The sequence below is a fragment of the Rhipicephalus sanguineus genome, chromosome 10 (assembly GCF_013339695.2).
Source record: "Rhipicephalus sanguineus isolate Rsan-2018 chromosome 10, BIME_Rsan_1.4, whole genome shotgun sequence".
Taxonomy (NCBI): Eukaryota; Metazoa; Arthropoda; class Arachnida; order Ixodida; family Ixodidae; genus Rhipicephalus; species Rhipicephalus sanguineus.
The window spans coordinates 88,812,904-88,830,617 of NC_051185.1; the positions used below are offsets into that span (position 1 = coordinate 88,812,904).

The 17,714-nt window shown below is 44.2% G+C and overlaps 1 protein-coding gene across 4 annotated transcripts; it reads right to left on the minus strand.

The window, feature by feature from the left end:
• Positions 1–339: 339 nt before the first annotated feature.
• Positions 340–16,410, minus strand: LOC119372217 (uncharacterized). Of its 4 annotated transcripts, none has more exons than XM_037642698.2 (5): positions 15,560–16,410; positions 9,182–9,299; positions 7,644–7,669; positions 5,312–5,512; positions 340–925 (listed from the first exon to the last, which is right to left on the minus strand). In XM_037642698.2, exons 1-4 carry the CDS (start codon positions 15,665–15,667, stop codon positions 5,393–5,395), a joined length of 372 nt encoding a protein of 123 aa, XP_037498626.1. In that variant the 5' UTR covers positions 15,668–16,410; the 3' UTR covers positions 340–925; positions 5,312–5,392. The 4 variants fall into 4 exon arrangements, 2 of the variants coding, with proteins under 2 accessions (XP_037498626.1, XP_049275604.1); XM_049419647.1 differs by lacking the exon at positions 15,560–16,410 and adding an exon at positions 14,938–15,247; XR_005179468.2 differs by lacking the exon at positions 7,644–7,669 and having other exon boundaries at positions 15,560–16,037.
• Between the last annotated feature and the right edge of the window lie 1,304 nt (positions 16,411–17,714).

Below are 17,714 nucleotides of genomic sequence, written 5' to 3' on the forward strand. Positions count from 1 at the left end.
TTTCGGTATCTTTGTGTTGTGTCCTTGCGCTAAACCGTGATTATTAGCTATGTCTTAAGTATTTCTGCCTTGTTTACGTTGCTACAGAATATAAAGAAAATGAAAGAGACAGAACACGCCAGCATTAGGTGATTTTTTTTTATTTTGCAGAGACCATCATTATTACTGCCCCATGGTTCCTCAAATCTGTAGACTAGCATTCGTTTGCGAGCTCCAGTAAACGCTGGCAAACGAATGTACACACAACAAAAGAAACAGCTTCGGAAGCTACTGCAATTAAAGAAAAAAACTAGGGTTTATATTATAAAATATGTTACAAAACAATGCATATCCCTAGTGAAAAATTTCGTATGTACGGAAGATACGGATCCGTACATACAGAATTATGGTATTACGGATCCGCATGGTACGGATCCGCATGATGCGGATCCGCACGATCCATATATATGGTTTCCGCATCAAAAGCTCCGTATATACGGCGTCCATATATATGGAAATATGGTATTACGGATGCCGTATGATACGGATGGCCATGCGGAATTGTGGTCATGCGGAAACTGCATGATGCGGTTTTAATATATTTGGTTTCCGCATCGGATCCCATTAGGATTTTGTACCGTCCATTTGGGGATACTAAAAACTATCTTCTGTAAGGCGAAAACTGACTTTTACAATAGTTTCTGATATCTCAAATTGAGCAAACAATATTTATTTTACATGTGTACAAGTAAAAACAGTGTAGTCTGAGAAAAGACGCAATCAAGCCCTGGCACGCAAAACCACACGAGCATCTTGTCGTCTTCTCCTTCCGCCACCAGTTGCAATGACATCCAGCTTGTCTGCCAGGTATCAGCTCACGCTCCGGTCACCGCTCTGCCATGGGAGGAACGCCTTCCACACTTCTCCACGTGACATTCAAAAGCATCTGAAATAGGCCAGAAGTCAATGCTACGTGAGCAGAAAGACATTAATTGCCAACGGGAGAGTTAAGTAGATGTGCTATTTGCAATAGTGCTAAAGCCATGACGCATACAGTAGGCTCATCACATTTTAAACACTGATATCTAAAATGTAAAAGGTGCAGTAGAATTAAGTGACTGTTTATTAAGTGCCACATAATGATCTCACTTTTTGTTTGGGAGAAAAATTAAATCAGACTTCAGAGCATCATTATGCGGGATAAAAGCTTCAAGAGAACAAACATATTAAAGGGCCCCTGACAGCCGATTTTTCGTTTGTGACATTTATGTTGTAATAAGTAGGTCTATGTCTTGTAATCACGGAATGACACCGCAAATGCTCCTACGTGATGTCTAATTAATCCTAGCAGCGTTAATTATGGTCATTTTTAGTGTAGGTTCAAAACGCGCGCCGAAAGAGGATAAGAAACTAGCGCCGCGCCGCGGCGGTCGCGCCTCGGGGCACGCGTGATGACGTGCGCTCAGTATTGGGTGACGTCAGCCACGCGCTTGTTGAGCTGCCAGTTGGAGAACACACACACGGAGAGCTCACGCTGCCTGCCGACACGTACCGAAGAAGGAGAAGGTGGGAGGAGCAAAGAGCAAACATGCTTCGCAATATACCACAGTGCACCGCGCATATTTCTGTCTGTGACGTCGACAACACTTGCTTTACCTCTGCAACGTCACAAGGGGCCTACGTCTACGTCATACTAGTGGTTATGTTGATAGGAGTTCAAAATTCAGATGAGCACTCAGGCTTACTTTAAGAGCAAATAAAAATATCTTAAAGACAACGCTTGCCACTCATAATCGGTCAGAAGTGCCCCCGCATATAGGACTATGAAACAACACAAGCATCTCGACTTTCCAAATTCGGTGTCAGGGGTCCTTTAAGGAACAATAAAGTTGCAAAGCGCAACTTTAACAATGGCTGCCATGATTATAACTAAAGAATCAGGCTCAACACAGGCAACGTTTGTTTATAAGGCCTATGTTCACTCAGCTTTGCATGAACTGCACCGCAAGATGCACAGCACATATCACAAAAATTGCAAAAAAAAAAGGAAACACCCCATTTCGTCATCTTCAATGCCTTTGCATTTGCTTCTATATACACTGCCTTTTATCCAGGTCATTGGTTCTCAAATGTGAGTCCACAAAGCCATTTCAGGGGGCCCGCGAAAGTTTTTCTAGCAAAACGGGAACTTTCTTTTTAGATGCACACTATGTCCCGTCACAGCGGCCCCTTCTGAATTTTAGTATGCTTCACCGCATAACGTGCTTGCATTGCGGTCGAGCTGACTTATGTTTACACTTCTCCATGAGATGGCTGAAAAGCTTTCATTGTAGTTTTCTACGACATATGCACGCGGCGGTACCTTTTCTACCCTTGCACACTTGAAAAGAAAACATAGCTAGAAACACGTTGAATGTGGCTGCAGACGCACAACTTATTGACAAGGTGTTGAGATCGAATTGACATTACACTTTAGTTTGAGTGCTGTTTGCCAGGGGGAAATAAAAGGCATCCATTTCACGTTGCATATTGTGCTAACACATACCCCCTGGCGGCACAACGGGAATTCGGTGCATCGGAGAAAAGCGTCCGATACTGGAGGAGCCAAAAGCAGCACATCACATCCTGCAGCAACCAACGAGAAACTTCGTTTCATGGACGGACTGCAGTGCACCCCAAACTGGAAACGCTACTCGCCGAGTTCGTCAGGGAGCTGCGTGCAAGGTCGCTGCCCGTGACAGCGGAGTGCATCCGCGTGAAAGCTCTTGAGATAGCGCGCGACTCTAGGCTCACGAGGGCACAATTGAAGGGCTCACCATTGTGGGTGCGCTGATTTATGAAGCGGAAGGGCTTTGCGCTGCGGCGGCATACTTCCGTGTGCCAAAAACTGCCCGAAGATTTCGATCACAAGCTGGTCGAGTATCAGCGCTTCGTCATACAGCTTCGTCGACAGCATTGCTACATGATGGGACACATGGGCAACGCTGACGAAACTCCGATCTGGTTTGATATGCCCTCGAACACGACTGTGACCGCTAAAGGATCAAAGCAAGTGAAGCTCTTGACGACAACGGGCAACGAGCATTCGCGATTTGCAGTGATGCTCGCGTGCACAGCCGATGGAAAGAAGCTGCCCCCTTATATCATTTTCAAGAGAAAAGAGCTACCGAAAGAAGACTTTCCTCGGGATGTGATTGTGAGAGCGAACGAAAAAGGGTTCATGAATGAGTCCCTCATGCTTGAATGGATCCAACTCGTGTGGAATCGGCGACCCGGTGCGCTTTTTCAGCGACCGAGCATGTTGGTCCTCGACTCATTTCGAGGCCATCTCATGGCCGATGTAAAGGGAGCCCTGTCCTGATGGCAAGACGGATCTTGTCAGTGATCCCTGGGGGATTAACATCAACCCTCCAGCCACTGGACGTAGTGCTCAAGAAACCCTTTAAAGGTCGCGTGCGCGAGCTCTACAAGTGAGTGGATGCTGGGCGACAATCCCAAGACCCCCGCTGGCCGCCTACGACGTCCACTTCTCGTGACCGTTTTTGGCTGGGTGTCGTCAGCATGGAAATCTCTCCCGGAAGAGATGTCTTTTCGCAAATGCTGCATCAGCAACGCATTGAATGGAATGGAACGGAGGACGACGCACTCTGGGACGTTACTAGTGACCAGGTGTCATCCGACTCAAGTTCGGACGAGTCTGAGTGACAGCACTTTGTGGCCTTCTGGCGTTTAACTACATATCAGTGACCAAATAAAAAGAAATGTCACCACAGTGCAGCTGGTTGTGTCGCATATTTATCAAGGTAAGGGTGCGCCACGATACTTTGCGATATTTTTAAATTTCTTTTTTTGGAGATTCAAAGTTTGGGGGGTCGACCTATATTCCGGTCAGACCTATACTCCAGTTTTTACGGTAGTCTCATCAGTAGAGCGAGATACTGTGCGTGCAACCTCTATTCCCCAGCAAGTGACAATGTTTTAAGACACGACCGAGCTTTTGCCTTTGCCACCAGCAGGTGGACTTACAAGCTTGGAAGACTCTTTCAGGATAGTTGGCGTGACTTTTCTGATCGCGGACCGGAATTTTGTTTCACACCTGCTGCGCACTGTTTAGGTCAGGAGTGCGACATCTTTTACGCCCGATAGCCGTGTTGTCTGGGGCAAACTCCCGCACGCTAGGCCTAACGAGCACTAGCTACCTAGTCGTTAGTGCCTGCGGACGATCAAGGTTGCAGTTTGGTGCCGAGTCAATGAAACGTTTTGCAGTTGTTGCATTCAGGAGTGACTTAAATCTTCACTGAAAACTAGGGAGTGCATGTGCAACACTAGATTGGTGGTTTACGGTTGGCACTGTTTTTTGGACATCGCGCCCGGAATTTCAATAGCCGTTCGACGTATAGTTTCTGGCCAGTGTGGTACCACAGCGAAGTCCGCATAAATCAGGTCTGAAAAGTCAGTCGGCGGCTTTCCGCTACGGCACTCTTTGTTTTTGTTTTCTTGTTTCCGCGTTCACTATGTCGACACTGCAGGTCCGCAGACATTAACCTTTCAACGTTGGCAAATTTACGCCCAGTTGCATGCCTGGATAGTCGTAATCATGCGGGTGCCTGTTGGTCATGTTTTTCAGATGTACAGCCTTTCACAAATGTTGTTTTGTTTACAGGGCAGTACCGCTTATAGTGCAGATATTTGTGACTGGCAACTTGTTATAAGCGGTCCGTGCTATACCTGGTTTATTCAATGAATGTACTGATATGGTTTTTTTTTGCAAATAATGCCCATTTACACATCCTTTATCTGTAACGAGACCGGTTGATCAGTATGCCACTGCATCTGATTCACTGGATGTGATCAATGGATTATGTAGCATCCATGATGCAACGGATACCCAGTTTTTCACTATACGCGCTGACCCAACCAAGGTGCTTATGATAACAATGCCAAGCATACATGCAGGGCCTCCCGTGAGTAAAATTTCAGCATTTAATCTATGCTAGGCTCATTTGTGCTCTTACGCCCGGAACAACTCAAGTATAATGCAAAATGCTGGCAGCTCTAGAAGAAAGTAACATAGCGAGTTTTTCCTGATGCATCTGAACATTTACTGAGGTGACAAAGCTACAGTAATCTGTGGCGGCAGCCACAACCATTTTGAAACTTCTGAACAGCTGCACCACTTGGGGCCACTAACAGCACTGGTGCAAAAGCCGACACTACCTGGCTAGAGAAATTACCACACTTGTCACCCCTATTCCTCTAGCCACCCCGACTGAATCTCACCCACTATTCAGCACGTGTGACAGGACAAAAACAAAACCATCCAGGCACTCACACTGTAGAGCATGAAGTTCCTCTGGGGGTGGTCACCTCCTTTCTCCTTGATGAAACAGCAGCATAGTGCACTGGTAATGCACTACTGGCGCAGGTTTTCAATGCACCACAGTGCCCTTCCTGTTTGTGTCACAGAGAGCTTGGGGTCCTTGGGTCTCTTCTGGAGACCACTGCCGCTTCTGGTTTTCTGCTTATGATCAACCTGCACAAGGTCGTAGATGAGGTCTTTAGAATTGTAAATTATGGTATCCGAATTTCTACAGCAAAAGAAAACAGTCCCATTTTCCAGAAGGCACATTGAGGCAACCCTTCTTAAAGTTAAGGCCCTGCATTTGCAACCTCTATTTTAGTTCTTTTGTTTTGAAGCTGCGCTTGACTTTGAAGGTGTTAGTTCACTATGCACTGTATGTAAAAAAAGCTCATCCAGCACAACCACAACCCTAACTGGACAGGCAAGCAACGTTAGCTGGATGCTCTGGACGGCTTCTTTATGAAATGGCTTATGTTGACACTGATGGTGGTACTATACTGAAAAATATGCAAAGATTTATTAATCATTAAAGGGACCGACAACTGGCCAGAATGTGTGATTAGATCCTGGCGGAAATAAAAAGACCGTGAATTGCAGGGCATGCTTTTCGCAATTTGAGTAAGATTACATTTTTAAATTGCGTTTAAAGGTAAAAAAAACAGTATTTATTTATTTTTATTTATTTAAAAGTACCTTACAGGCCCCTGGAGGCATTGCATAAGGGGGGTAATGCGAAAAAATGTTACATCTGAACAGTGCACAAAAAGCCATGCTAGGATGCCATGCATCCTAGCAGAAGATGCCTGATGATGTGTTATCGAGTCGTTCTGTTTGCTGTACATAGTTTGATGCTTTATTGTGCACCATAATTAGTGCTCAAAATTACACTGTATTATATTATTACCTATCCCCGTCCTATTCTGTGCTGCTTACTAGGCAAAGGAGTTGAGGCTGAGAAGCAGCGTTGGCTTCGTGGCAACTAGTGGGACATATCGAGCCGTGGCACACGCATGCGGAATGCACGCATGTGCACCAAACTGCAGTGCATAAACTCGTGCCACTGTCGTGTTGACCTCCCACTGTTTGCCGCCTGTGTTGTGTGTAGACAACTTCATAGTAGCCACAGATCCAAAAATCCTGAAAATCTTTCACAGCACTTTCAGCGTCACTATTCCATGATTAAGACAGTGACTAGTTAGCTTTCCAGTGAACTAAAGAAAACAAGTACCACAAGAATTGGTTGTCAGTCCCTTTAATTGTTTCATGCTTTCAGCCATGTTAATATGTTAAATGAGTGTCGTGCTTGACACAATCTGGTCTGCATGAGCTGAATTGTGAAATGGGGGAGCTATGCTGGAAAACACGCAGAGCTCACGCCAAATATTTCAAGTGAACCAAGTTTTGTGTTGAACCTCCTTGTGCAATTTTTGTATTTCTAGCCTTGCTCGTTGCATGTTTTTCGTACCGCTATAAGACCTGTAATGCCTAGCTTATGTAATGCTGTACGAAAATGAAATTCAAGATTGCTCAATTCAAAGCTAACCAAGTGCGTTCAACACCACTTCCTGTAGCCCTTTCTCGTGTAAGTGGCAGAATGACTGATTCTGCAAACCATATCTTACTTGCATGCGCTACAAGAGCCAACTCTGACACTGATGCATTCTGCTGGTTTCTTCAGATTACGAGGTATCTTTGGAACAAACAACAGAAAATCTACAAGTCACACGGGGTGACAGGTGGTGTGCCCCCCCCCCCTCCGTCCACACACACACACACACACACACACACACACACACACACACACACACACACACACACACACACACACACACACACACACACACACACACACACACACACACACACACACACACAGAAACTTATTAAAAAGGGACCAACTCGCACACAGTTAAGATGAACGGGATTCAGTGTTTCATATAGGTAGCCTGACGAAGGAAAGATATGCGGTATCGATGCTTCTTTTGACCACCAAGAGATGAGATGAGTTAAAAAGGGCAGAAGCTGTTTGTTCCCACATAGTGAGTATGGCCTGGATGTTTTGTTGGAGTGAAACAAAAACTTGCACACATACTTTTACCATGCTTTCAATATCACTTACATTTCGAGACATGTAACGTATGCATCCTGTAATATTAAGTACTATTATTTTTGTCACATTACGTATTAATCAAGCACATTGCCTACTGCATTCATGCCTACCACGACATATTTTAAAAATAAGTTAGCTGTACAGTCAACAAAGTTTTAAGAGCATTTATAATGTTATCCAAAATCAACTTACATCTATCGGGTAGGTAAACCATTCGCCTAAAAGGAAAAGGCATATCAAAGCAATTTTCAGTAATACAGAGCAAAGTGACAACGGTTTCTTTGTTTAAAAACCCCTCTCATTATAACATGCAAGCAAAGCACCGTAACGGAATATTTTATCCTGCTTGTAATGTGACCACTAGATGATATCTATCCACGTCTCAGTAGCAGGGTATCTGCTTTGCATTCAAGGAGCAAGAGAGCCTTCTCCTGAGCTTTCCTGCGAAACTTTTCCTAATATGACACTTTCATTACCATTGATTCAATGTGAATGGGTTTCATTATAGCAGTACTAGCAGTTCAGTTATTATTTACAGGTTTGGGATTGCTGGAATTGGACTAGTGATACTGAGTTATTTTTCATCTTTTTTTTTATTGTTGATATGTATACTCCGTCCCACAAACTGGATGCAGCAGGGTGGAAGCTATGAGGTGTAAGCAAGCCATGTGTTTTCACAGCGAAACATAATTCTATAAGTAATTGCATAGACTTCTAAATCACCTCTGATATTTTTTTAACATTTCAAGTAAATGCACGCATCGAGTTCCGAATGTCATCACGATCAACAATGTCAAATGTGGCAGCACTACGAGCCGCGGGCGCCTTACAAGTTCCTAGAAACAATCTCTTCTCCTCTCCGGGCCTTTCGGCAGTGTTCAGCTCCTCAGTGTTACCGCGATGTCAACATTTTCATCTGCTCAGCACCCACAATGCCTGTTTGTCCGCTCGTCACTCTTCCACCCGGCATGGTGAAGAGGAGCACTCGGCCAGGAAGAGAGACGAGCTGACGAACGAAGCATAGAGAAGGAAAAAGCGAAACCAGAGAGGGCCTCTTTTGTATCATCAAACGCGTGTAACTCCACTATTACGGCACAGTTTAAAAAAATTCTCACGGTTATGTGTTCGTTGTAGACTTATGCACAACTGCAAAACCACAACTAAATTTCGACCTCTGGGTGGTTTAGGGGCCGTTTAAAGTGGCACGCTTTAGACATTTGCATTTGTTTGGCACATGATTTGTCACAGTGATATCCGATATGTTAACCTCGTTTCGAATGTACGTCGCGTGCCTTTACTGTATATGTAACCACCAGTAACTGTGGTTACGAAGCAACATGGCACAGCCCATGCAGCCATGACCACCCGCTTCGAATTTAAAGTCCTGCTTGCTGCTTGCCCACAACCATCAGCCACAAATAAACGGTGAAGTCAGCTATAGCTATGAACCACGTTACGCTGAGAACAAAGCATCAGGTGTGTTTTGTCATTATTGAGATCAGTTTGTTTAGTCACACTTGTTAAGCCTTGTAAAAACAACGAAATACAGTCACAAGTACATTGCTGTCGAAGCATGAGGATGCAAATATAAAGCAAATAGAAATGCCACTTTAAAAATTACAGGCTATACAGTGCACGATGACAACTTGATAAATTCAAGGGGCACGCGCTTCAAGTGGTGCTGCCATGTTTTCGTTTTCCCTGTTCTGCTACCAGCTTACTTTACTCACCCAACACGTGTGCAGAGATGCCATGAAAACACCAAGCAGCTGATGCAGCATGAATGAACACATCTTCAGGAATTTCCGCCCTTCCTACTGGCAAAGCCGCCCTGCAGCCTCCACAGTGCTGCAACCAATTTGTGAGATGAGCATAGTTTACATAATGTTTTTCAGTCACAGATATACATGCAAGACACAGAAGCATTCTATAGGGAGCTTGCACCAATGGTGGTAATGAGGTAGCACCTATTTCGTTGTCACAGCCAGTTGATCTGGCAATCGGGGAAGCGATGCAGTTGTGGGTTGTAGTAGTTGCATGCGAAGTACGGCAAAGTTACAGTCACAGAAAGATGGTTGCAACGTCGTCAAGATGCCGAAGGTGCGCCTCAGCGAGCACAAGACGAAGGAGCTATCAGAACAGTGCCAGCGTGGATGGCTCTGGCGCATAGACAACCCTGACAAGCATCACGTATGTCCGAATTGCTTCCTTTTAGGTAGGCAAATCATGCTTGGCTTTCGTTAGCTCTTTGTCCACTTACACACGAAACGTATCAGGTTCTGCTGCGACGACGCAGGACCGTTGTGGCTTCATGTGTAAGGTCCCTTTTTAACGAGGCCTTCACTGATTCTGCAACTTAGTTACTGTACAGATGAAATAAAACAATGATAAAATTAATATTTACCGGGAGTTAGAGCGTCCTTACAACTTGCTCATGTCATGACCACGACGCAATCAGCCCCAACTTTTCTCGTAGGCTCGTGTAACTAGCCACTTCTCACAATGTTGTGGCCTAGAGCCATTTATGACTTCACTGCTGCTGCATGACAAAGCTCGACAAAACATAAGACAAGTAATTCGCAAATGTCCGAGGCGTCAACGCGTGGCCACAAGTTTATGTACATGATGCAGTCGGCTGCATGAAGTGCGAACGGGTGAGCATAGATGGCTTTTTTCGTTGTATTTTAAGGATCCTTCCAGAAGCCAAGCATGGTTTACCTACCAGCGAGAAAGTGCTGAGGACGGACATGATGCTTGTTGGGACTGTTCTTGTGCATGAGCCATTTACCACGACACTGCTCAAAATAGCTCCTTCGTCTTGTCGTGCTCGTTAAAGGAGTACTGACACAATTTTGAGACATCGAAAAAGGGACATTTTTCGTTTCTTCGGTACGCAGCGTCAACGCTGTCCACACACTGGAGTTAGAGAACATGTATAAAATATTTTAATTTGACTCTGAAGTTTTCGTCGCTGAGCATCTGCAAGCCAGCCCCACTGCAATGGACATTATCCCGACAAGTCAAGACAGTTCCCCCGAGTTAGCGAGTTCTGCGTCCTGCATGCAGCCTAAATCATAGAAATCACCGTCAGGGTCACTGGACGACAATTTAGTCATCGTTGTTTATGTGCACCACGAGCAGATGACAGATTTGCCGCTAGTACGTCGCGAGTTTCTGTATCCCCGTGACGTCACACTGCTATAAAACGTCACTGATAAGCCGCTCCCTCGATATCGAAACAGAATGTGTCTTTTTAAGGTAGCGGTGTTTAAAATATATACGATGCATTCCCAGGCACCACAATACTCGTTTTAAGTTGCTCGACACCAGTATTTTTATTTAGAGCAACAATACGAAAATTTATAAAATTTGTGTCAGTACTCCTTTAAGGGCACAGGGTAAGGCAAAATTTTAAAAAAATCATTTTTGTTGTTTGCAATTTGGGAAGTGTATTCTTTTCTCCATATTTTGCATATTCGTGCTTTTCTTTGAAAGTCTTTTTTGTAGCTGAGAACCTCATTTTCTGAAAGCAAGCAGTGAGTGAACACGCACCCAAGACAAGCCCCTTGTATGCACTCCGTGCTTACAGTCCATTTTCTGAAATTGTCGGCAAACTTTCTGCATGCCCGATTTTTCAAGCTAAGACAGTCCGGAGATTCTGTGTGCGTCTTTATTCACATTCGTGGTTCAGAGCGCGTCTATTCAAACACTTTTAGCTCCTAGCTTCATTACACCTTGTGTCTGTCATGCCAATCGATAAGTTGAGATGCTGAGGGAAGAGAAAGCCTAGTATATTTCGTGGCAACTAATTCAGTTGTCTTGTAAATGCGAATAAATGCTAGCGACGTACTGAGGTGCCGAACACTGAACCATCACACTCTTAGTCATTGAATCCCAGCCTTTTCAGCGTCCTTCAAGGCAACTCGCGCACAGGGTGACAACGGGTACGCTCTAATGGGCATCAATATTATTTGTGATGCAATTAGACAGAACTGCGCATGCAAACTGTGTGGTGTAAGTGTTGAGCTAATCGAAACTGTGTCACAAGGTCCTTGCTCTTTGTTTAGGCTTCAGAGTCTTAAAGATTGCGACGATGGATGCTTTCTTTTCATCTAATGATGGCAGTATCGCACGTGCCGAAATTCTGAAATCATTAGGACTGAAGCCTGGCCAAAGCACAGTAAATTTGCTGAAAGAAGTTGACCACAATCGACGATACATTGTGAATAGAGCTGCACGACAGCTCACATAAGAACTGCACAAGGGGAGAAATTCGGCCTTGTTGGTAAGACATTCGGAAAAATTTAATTTAGCGCAAAATGACACAAGGACGAGAAGGGAGGACACAACACGTGCGCTAATTTTCAACAAAATGGTTTATTTCAACTGAAGCTTGAATATATACAGTGGTGATGCTCAAACGCTACAGCCAGATGTCATGCGCAGAGAAGAACTTTTTCGTCATTCTGATTTTAACAGGAGACGTGCAGAGAAGTGATATTTTCTTATCATAACCTTTTATACCAGCTAAGCGCACCAACCACAAAACTAATGCATGTTCAAAAAATACAATTCTTTTTCTGACAGGGACGGCGTGCTTACACAATTGCTACCCAACTTTGCGATTTTGGCGGCTTCTACTATTAGTCTCGTTAGTTCATCACGGTTGGTCAATAACACCTTGGTGTTCCCACAACCTGGGGTGCACCCACAAGCGCTGCAATGCATCGCGAGCCAGCCATCGTTACCCTTCTTCACAAGGCTGAAGTGCTCTCGTAACCTGTCATTTAGACAGCGCCCCGTCTGTCCGACGTACTGCTTTCAGCAAGAGAGGGGACTCTGATACACCACCGCCTCTTTACAGTCCACGAACTGAGTCCTACGTCTTATCCTGCAAGCAGAGGCGTTTTGCGGTGCTGGACTACTCAGTCTGCAAATAGAATTAAGTTTAATTCGATTAATTCTGTCTGCAGACTGAGTAGTCCAGCACCGCAAAACGCCTCTGCTTGCAGGATAAGACGTAGGACTCAGTTCGTGGACTGTAAAGAGGCGGTGGTGTATCAGAGTCCCCTCTCTTGCTGAAAGCAGTACGTCGGACAGACGGGGCGCTGTCTAAATGACAGGTTACGAGAGCACTTCAGCCTTGTGAAGAAGGGTAACGATGGCTGGCTCGCGATGCATTGCAGCGCTTGTGGGTGCACCCCAGGTTGTGGGAACACCAAGGTGTTATTGACCAACCGTGATGAACTAACGAGACTAATAGTAGAAGCCGCCAAAATCGCAGTTGGGTAGCGATTGTGTAAGCACGCCGTCCCTGTCAGAAAAAGAATTGTATTTTTTGAACATGCATTAGTTTTGTGGTTGGTGCACATATCTTGTATAAAAGGTTATGATAAGAAAATATCACTTCTCTGCACATCTCCTGTTAAAATCAGAATGACAAAAAGGTTCTTCTCTGCGCATGACATCTGGCTGTAGCGTTTGAGCATCACCACTGTATATATTCATGCTTCGGTTGAAATAAACCATTTTGTTGAAAGTTAGCGCATGTGTTGTGTCCTCCCTTCTCGTCCTTGTGTCATTTTGCGCTAAATTTAATTTTCCTAATGTCACATAAGAAGCAAGGCAAGCAAGACTACAAAAAAAAATGACTTTGGCAATGATTACCAACCTTGTAGGTACTAAATAAAATAGTTTAACTTTGCTTGTGGCAAGAGATCCCCTTTCAGCTGTTTTCTGACTTTAACCTTGATTGACTTAAAACTATGTTTTTTATTACTTAGCTACCATTATTTTCCATGTATTTCAAGATAACCAGTTCATTATTTTTCTTTATATTCAGCGTAAGTGCATACAAATACTGTACCAGAATTGAAATTAGGCACTTCATTGTTTTTGAAAGATGCAAATTAACCAAAAATTTAGGTCCTAGTGGTAAAAAGTTCACTGAAAAAAGTAATAATAATCAAATTGTAATGAATCTGGTGCAGTTGAAAGAGTGCCAAATTTGGAAGAAAATTATTATTGTATTACGCGGATAACTCTATTAGGTTTTGAGAAAAACTGTTGCTCGACATGGTCAAAAATGCATGGTTTGTATAGGGTTTACAGTGTGCCCTTCGGTGTGTTGTAGACGCAGCAACCATCTTTCTCCAACTGCAACTTCTTTGCTTTACTTTGGGTGCAACTTCTACAGTAGAGTAGCTATATATGCTCGCTACAATACAAGGGGAACATATACCACAGAGTGCATCATCGCGGCAGAACCTTTGAAGCGAGAGCTGCTGCCGCGCGCACTTTCCCGACTACCACCTCGACTGGCTATGACAACAAAATAGCCACCTATATCCCCCCACCCCCCCACCGTGTAAGCTCCCTATAGGCACGCCAACATTTTTTTAAAGATAAAACTCAAACAATGGTTAATGTTGCCCCCAGTGTGAAGTGTTCCCTAGCAGCAAGCAATGATGCCACAACATTCACGTAACTTTCTCAATGTGGCGGCGACAATGTGTCAACATTTGGTGCTACTAGGGTTATTGCCAGTGCGCTGAGGAATTGAAATGTATTTCAAGCACACCTGAATGAGTGGAAAGTAAGCATGCAGCGGTCTTTTGTGAGGTGTTCAATGTAATAGCATAGTTTGCTTTGCTAAAAAGCACGCTTATATATGCTTCATTTATTTTGATATGTACGCTAGTTGGTATGCATGCATAGTAATGAACAGCACAAAGTATGAACAAGAGACAGAAGGAAGAACAATGCAGGACGAGCACATACTGTCAACTGAAAAATTTATTGCGCAGAACCTTGCCTAAATAACATTAGCCGCACACCTCGTGCAAATGAGGGTCCAGTTAGAAAAAACAAGTTACAAAATCAATGAAGCTGTTGATTTTGTAACTTGTTTTTTCTAGTCGGACCCTCACGTGCACGAGGTGTACGGCTAATGCTAAATTAGGCAAGGTCTTGTGCAATAAATGTTTCATTTGACAGTCTGTGCTTGTCCCGCATTGTTCTTACTTATGTCTCTCGTTCTTACTTTATGCTGTTCATTACTATGCATTTAGTCACTGACCTTTAAATGCTAATTTCAGTGCTTACACTCGTATTGCTGACGACTGTACTGTACCACAAATTGGGCAAGGAAAGCATAACAGAAAAGCCTGTTGCTAAAAGTATGCAAACATAGGTGTTCTAGTGCAAACAAGATGCGGACAGAAGGGTAACACGTAACTGTGTGCTGGTCCTGTCGTTACATGTCAGCCTTCTGTCCTTGTCTTGTTTGCGCTAAAACACGCACATGCCTGATGAGCTAGTCAGATGAGAAATTCTCCTGCATCGTACCTATAAATCCTTGCATCAGCAACCTCACAGCACTGTGATAATCACACCACTGCCACACAGCAGCGTAATGTATTCTACTACATGCTGGCAGCACATTAATGTATAAAAAGCGAAACTCTGACAGAATATGAAGTCTCACATTGTGCATGCAAGTTTTCATAACCGTCAGATGTCCAACGTGGATGCTGGCTGGTGCCATATTACTGACACGCGAAGGCGACGTGCATACACACACACAGATTCTTTTAACACCTCTCCCTACACAAGGCAAACAAACGATTACGTTTAACTAGCTCAAGCCAGCGTTTAAGCGCATAATAAACACTTCACCGTGAATGTAGGCTCGTTATCCCCATTTAAGTGGTTGGCTAGGTGAATTGAGCCACGTTACAAATTATATAGCCCAAGAACGTGAGCAAAATGCTGCCCAGCAGCAAATGGCGCTGCAAGCTTTGATTTATCAACAACGAACGAAGCAAGCGCCACTTGCGTCCTGCAGACTGCAATGCACGTAAAAAAAAAAAAATCGATCATCACAAACATGCGTATTCTCGCAGTTGTCGCGAATTCGCTCCCGTAAGGCCGTGCCGATGCGCCATGGCTCCGCTCAGATCAGCGTAGTCAAAGCGAATCGGTAACGCGCACAATGTCCGTCGCTCGCAAAGGTGCGTAAGGCTGCCTCTTTACGACGCCACGTCCGAGTGCGGTAACAGAGCCTTGCGCTGAGTTGCATACTTTACATATTAGGCTGTCCCACTTACCTTTAGTTTCTTTCGCACTGGCGTGTAGAAGGTGGCCACGGGCGTCAGCCATGGAGTCATTCGAGCGCCCGCACATTTCGTTGATTTCTTGAACGACTCGTACTTCATCGGCACTCCGAGAACAGCGGGAATTGCGCGCAATCTTTGCACACCGCACAAACGAGGAACGAAGCTTCCTTAAGTAAATTTAATGCTTTTACCTTGAATCTTCTTGTGGACGAGAACAAACGCGAGACGCTCGCAAACAAAGGAAAATAACATCTGGCTTCGGCTATGGATGGATCTAGCTTGAATTGTTGTTCGTGAAAAAAAAAAAAAAACGTCGCCGTTTGAAATTGTTAGAGAATACATGTTATTGGGCAAAATAGTTTAAAAATAATGACTTATCTTGAAGAAAAATTTATCCGAGACAAGGTAAATGGTTTTTCAGTAGATCTTTTTTTCTTTTTGTTCTAGCAGACGACAGGTTTCTACTGCTTCTACCACGGACATAGTAGTGCGGCTTTACGGTCGATACTTGCCGCTGAAGCAAAACTCTACAATAGTTGTATGTACGTCCTCAGTGAATCGCAGGATGACTACACTTTTACGTAATGCAGTATGTCATCTTGCAAGGCATGATGTTTCGTTGCGTTGAAGCAAAGGGAAGCAAGCCGGCGTGATCAGCTGATGTCGCCGCTACGCGCGGCACTGCCGTGTGCTTCATTTCCCGCGCTGAATTCGTGTTCGAGCGAGACAGCCACGGAGTGGAACACAGCTAGACGCAAGGGTTAACGGCGTATCACTCCAGTTTCGCGCGATGGCCGACTATTAATCGCAAGTGAGCCTCGGGGGAACAAGCTTCAACTGCTTGTGTAAATTACATTGCTTGTGTGTAAGCATCCGTGTTTTCATACGCGAGCGATCGGCAACCTATAGTAAAAAGATACGAGAAAGGTGTGAGGCGTAGATACGGTCCCAAAATATATGCCCGCAATAATAAGTATGATCTCATATTGTACCTACTACGCACTCTCAGATAGAGCGTAAACACTTTCATCTATTACATTAGGGAGAAGTCACGACCAGTGTGCGGGTGGCGTAGCAGGCTGCAGTAGCAGGCTCGCGCGTAGAGATCACTACTTGTTTACGTGGGTTCGAGTCCTAGTCAGTTAATTTTTTCATTGACATTGATGTAGCTGCTATTTCTGTTAGCGTGTTGAGTGCTGAAACTTCAAAATACCACAAAAAACATTATATTAGAATATGTGCGTGGCAATGTGTTTGCTTGCACACCGGTTATTTTTCTCTTTTTTGGCGTTATCCACTTGGCGATATTGAAAAATAAAGACCGCAAAAAGTGGCCGCGCTAAACAAAAAAATTAGGGGCACAAAGTAAAGAGATGGAAAGTGTACAATGTTGATTGTTTGAAAATTCAATCTTTCCAAAAGGACGAGCTACAGCGTAGTGGGTATTACACAACTGTACTTGCCGTATAGACATTCTAGGATAGTTTTAAATGGCCCATGTTACATGCACAGACGTTCGTTTCCTTGCGGCACGGTTGAGGCATCCACCGAGAACTGAAGCCAGGCTAGCAATTGAGATGATGATGCACTCGGGGCCCCGCGATTACACTATCGCGCTCCACTCTTGAGGGTGAACCTCAAGCGTCCTCACTTTATTGCACTCTCTGTGTTGCACATGTCTGTCCACGCAGCCATGATCTAAATTCTTATGAGCGGCATGAGCAAACCTGAGTATGAACGTGAACAAGTACACAGTCAGAGTGAGTTGGCGTGAGTATGAATGTGAGTGAGTAGGTGTGAGTACGAACGTGAGTCCTCACTCCTCATAGGTGCATCAATGATGAACATGGTTATGTGTGCGTACACATCCCTTGTGCTTTCATGAGTAATTCTTTTTCTGATCACCTTCCCTCCCACTGTAGAGCAGCAAGTCAGTTCAACCTGGTTAACCTGCCTGCCTTTAATTCTTTCGTCTTTTACCTCTTTTTATTTTCTGTTTCATTTTATGTACCCTTGTAGTATAAATAGGTATTAATCATGTGCATCAACACTGAGGGTCTATAGGAAAGTAGAGCAGAGAGGCAAATTTGCTTCATATTTCTGTATTTTACAGTTGGCTAGTTGATAACTTGCATGAAAACTGATA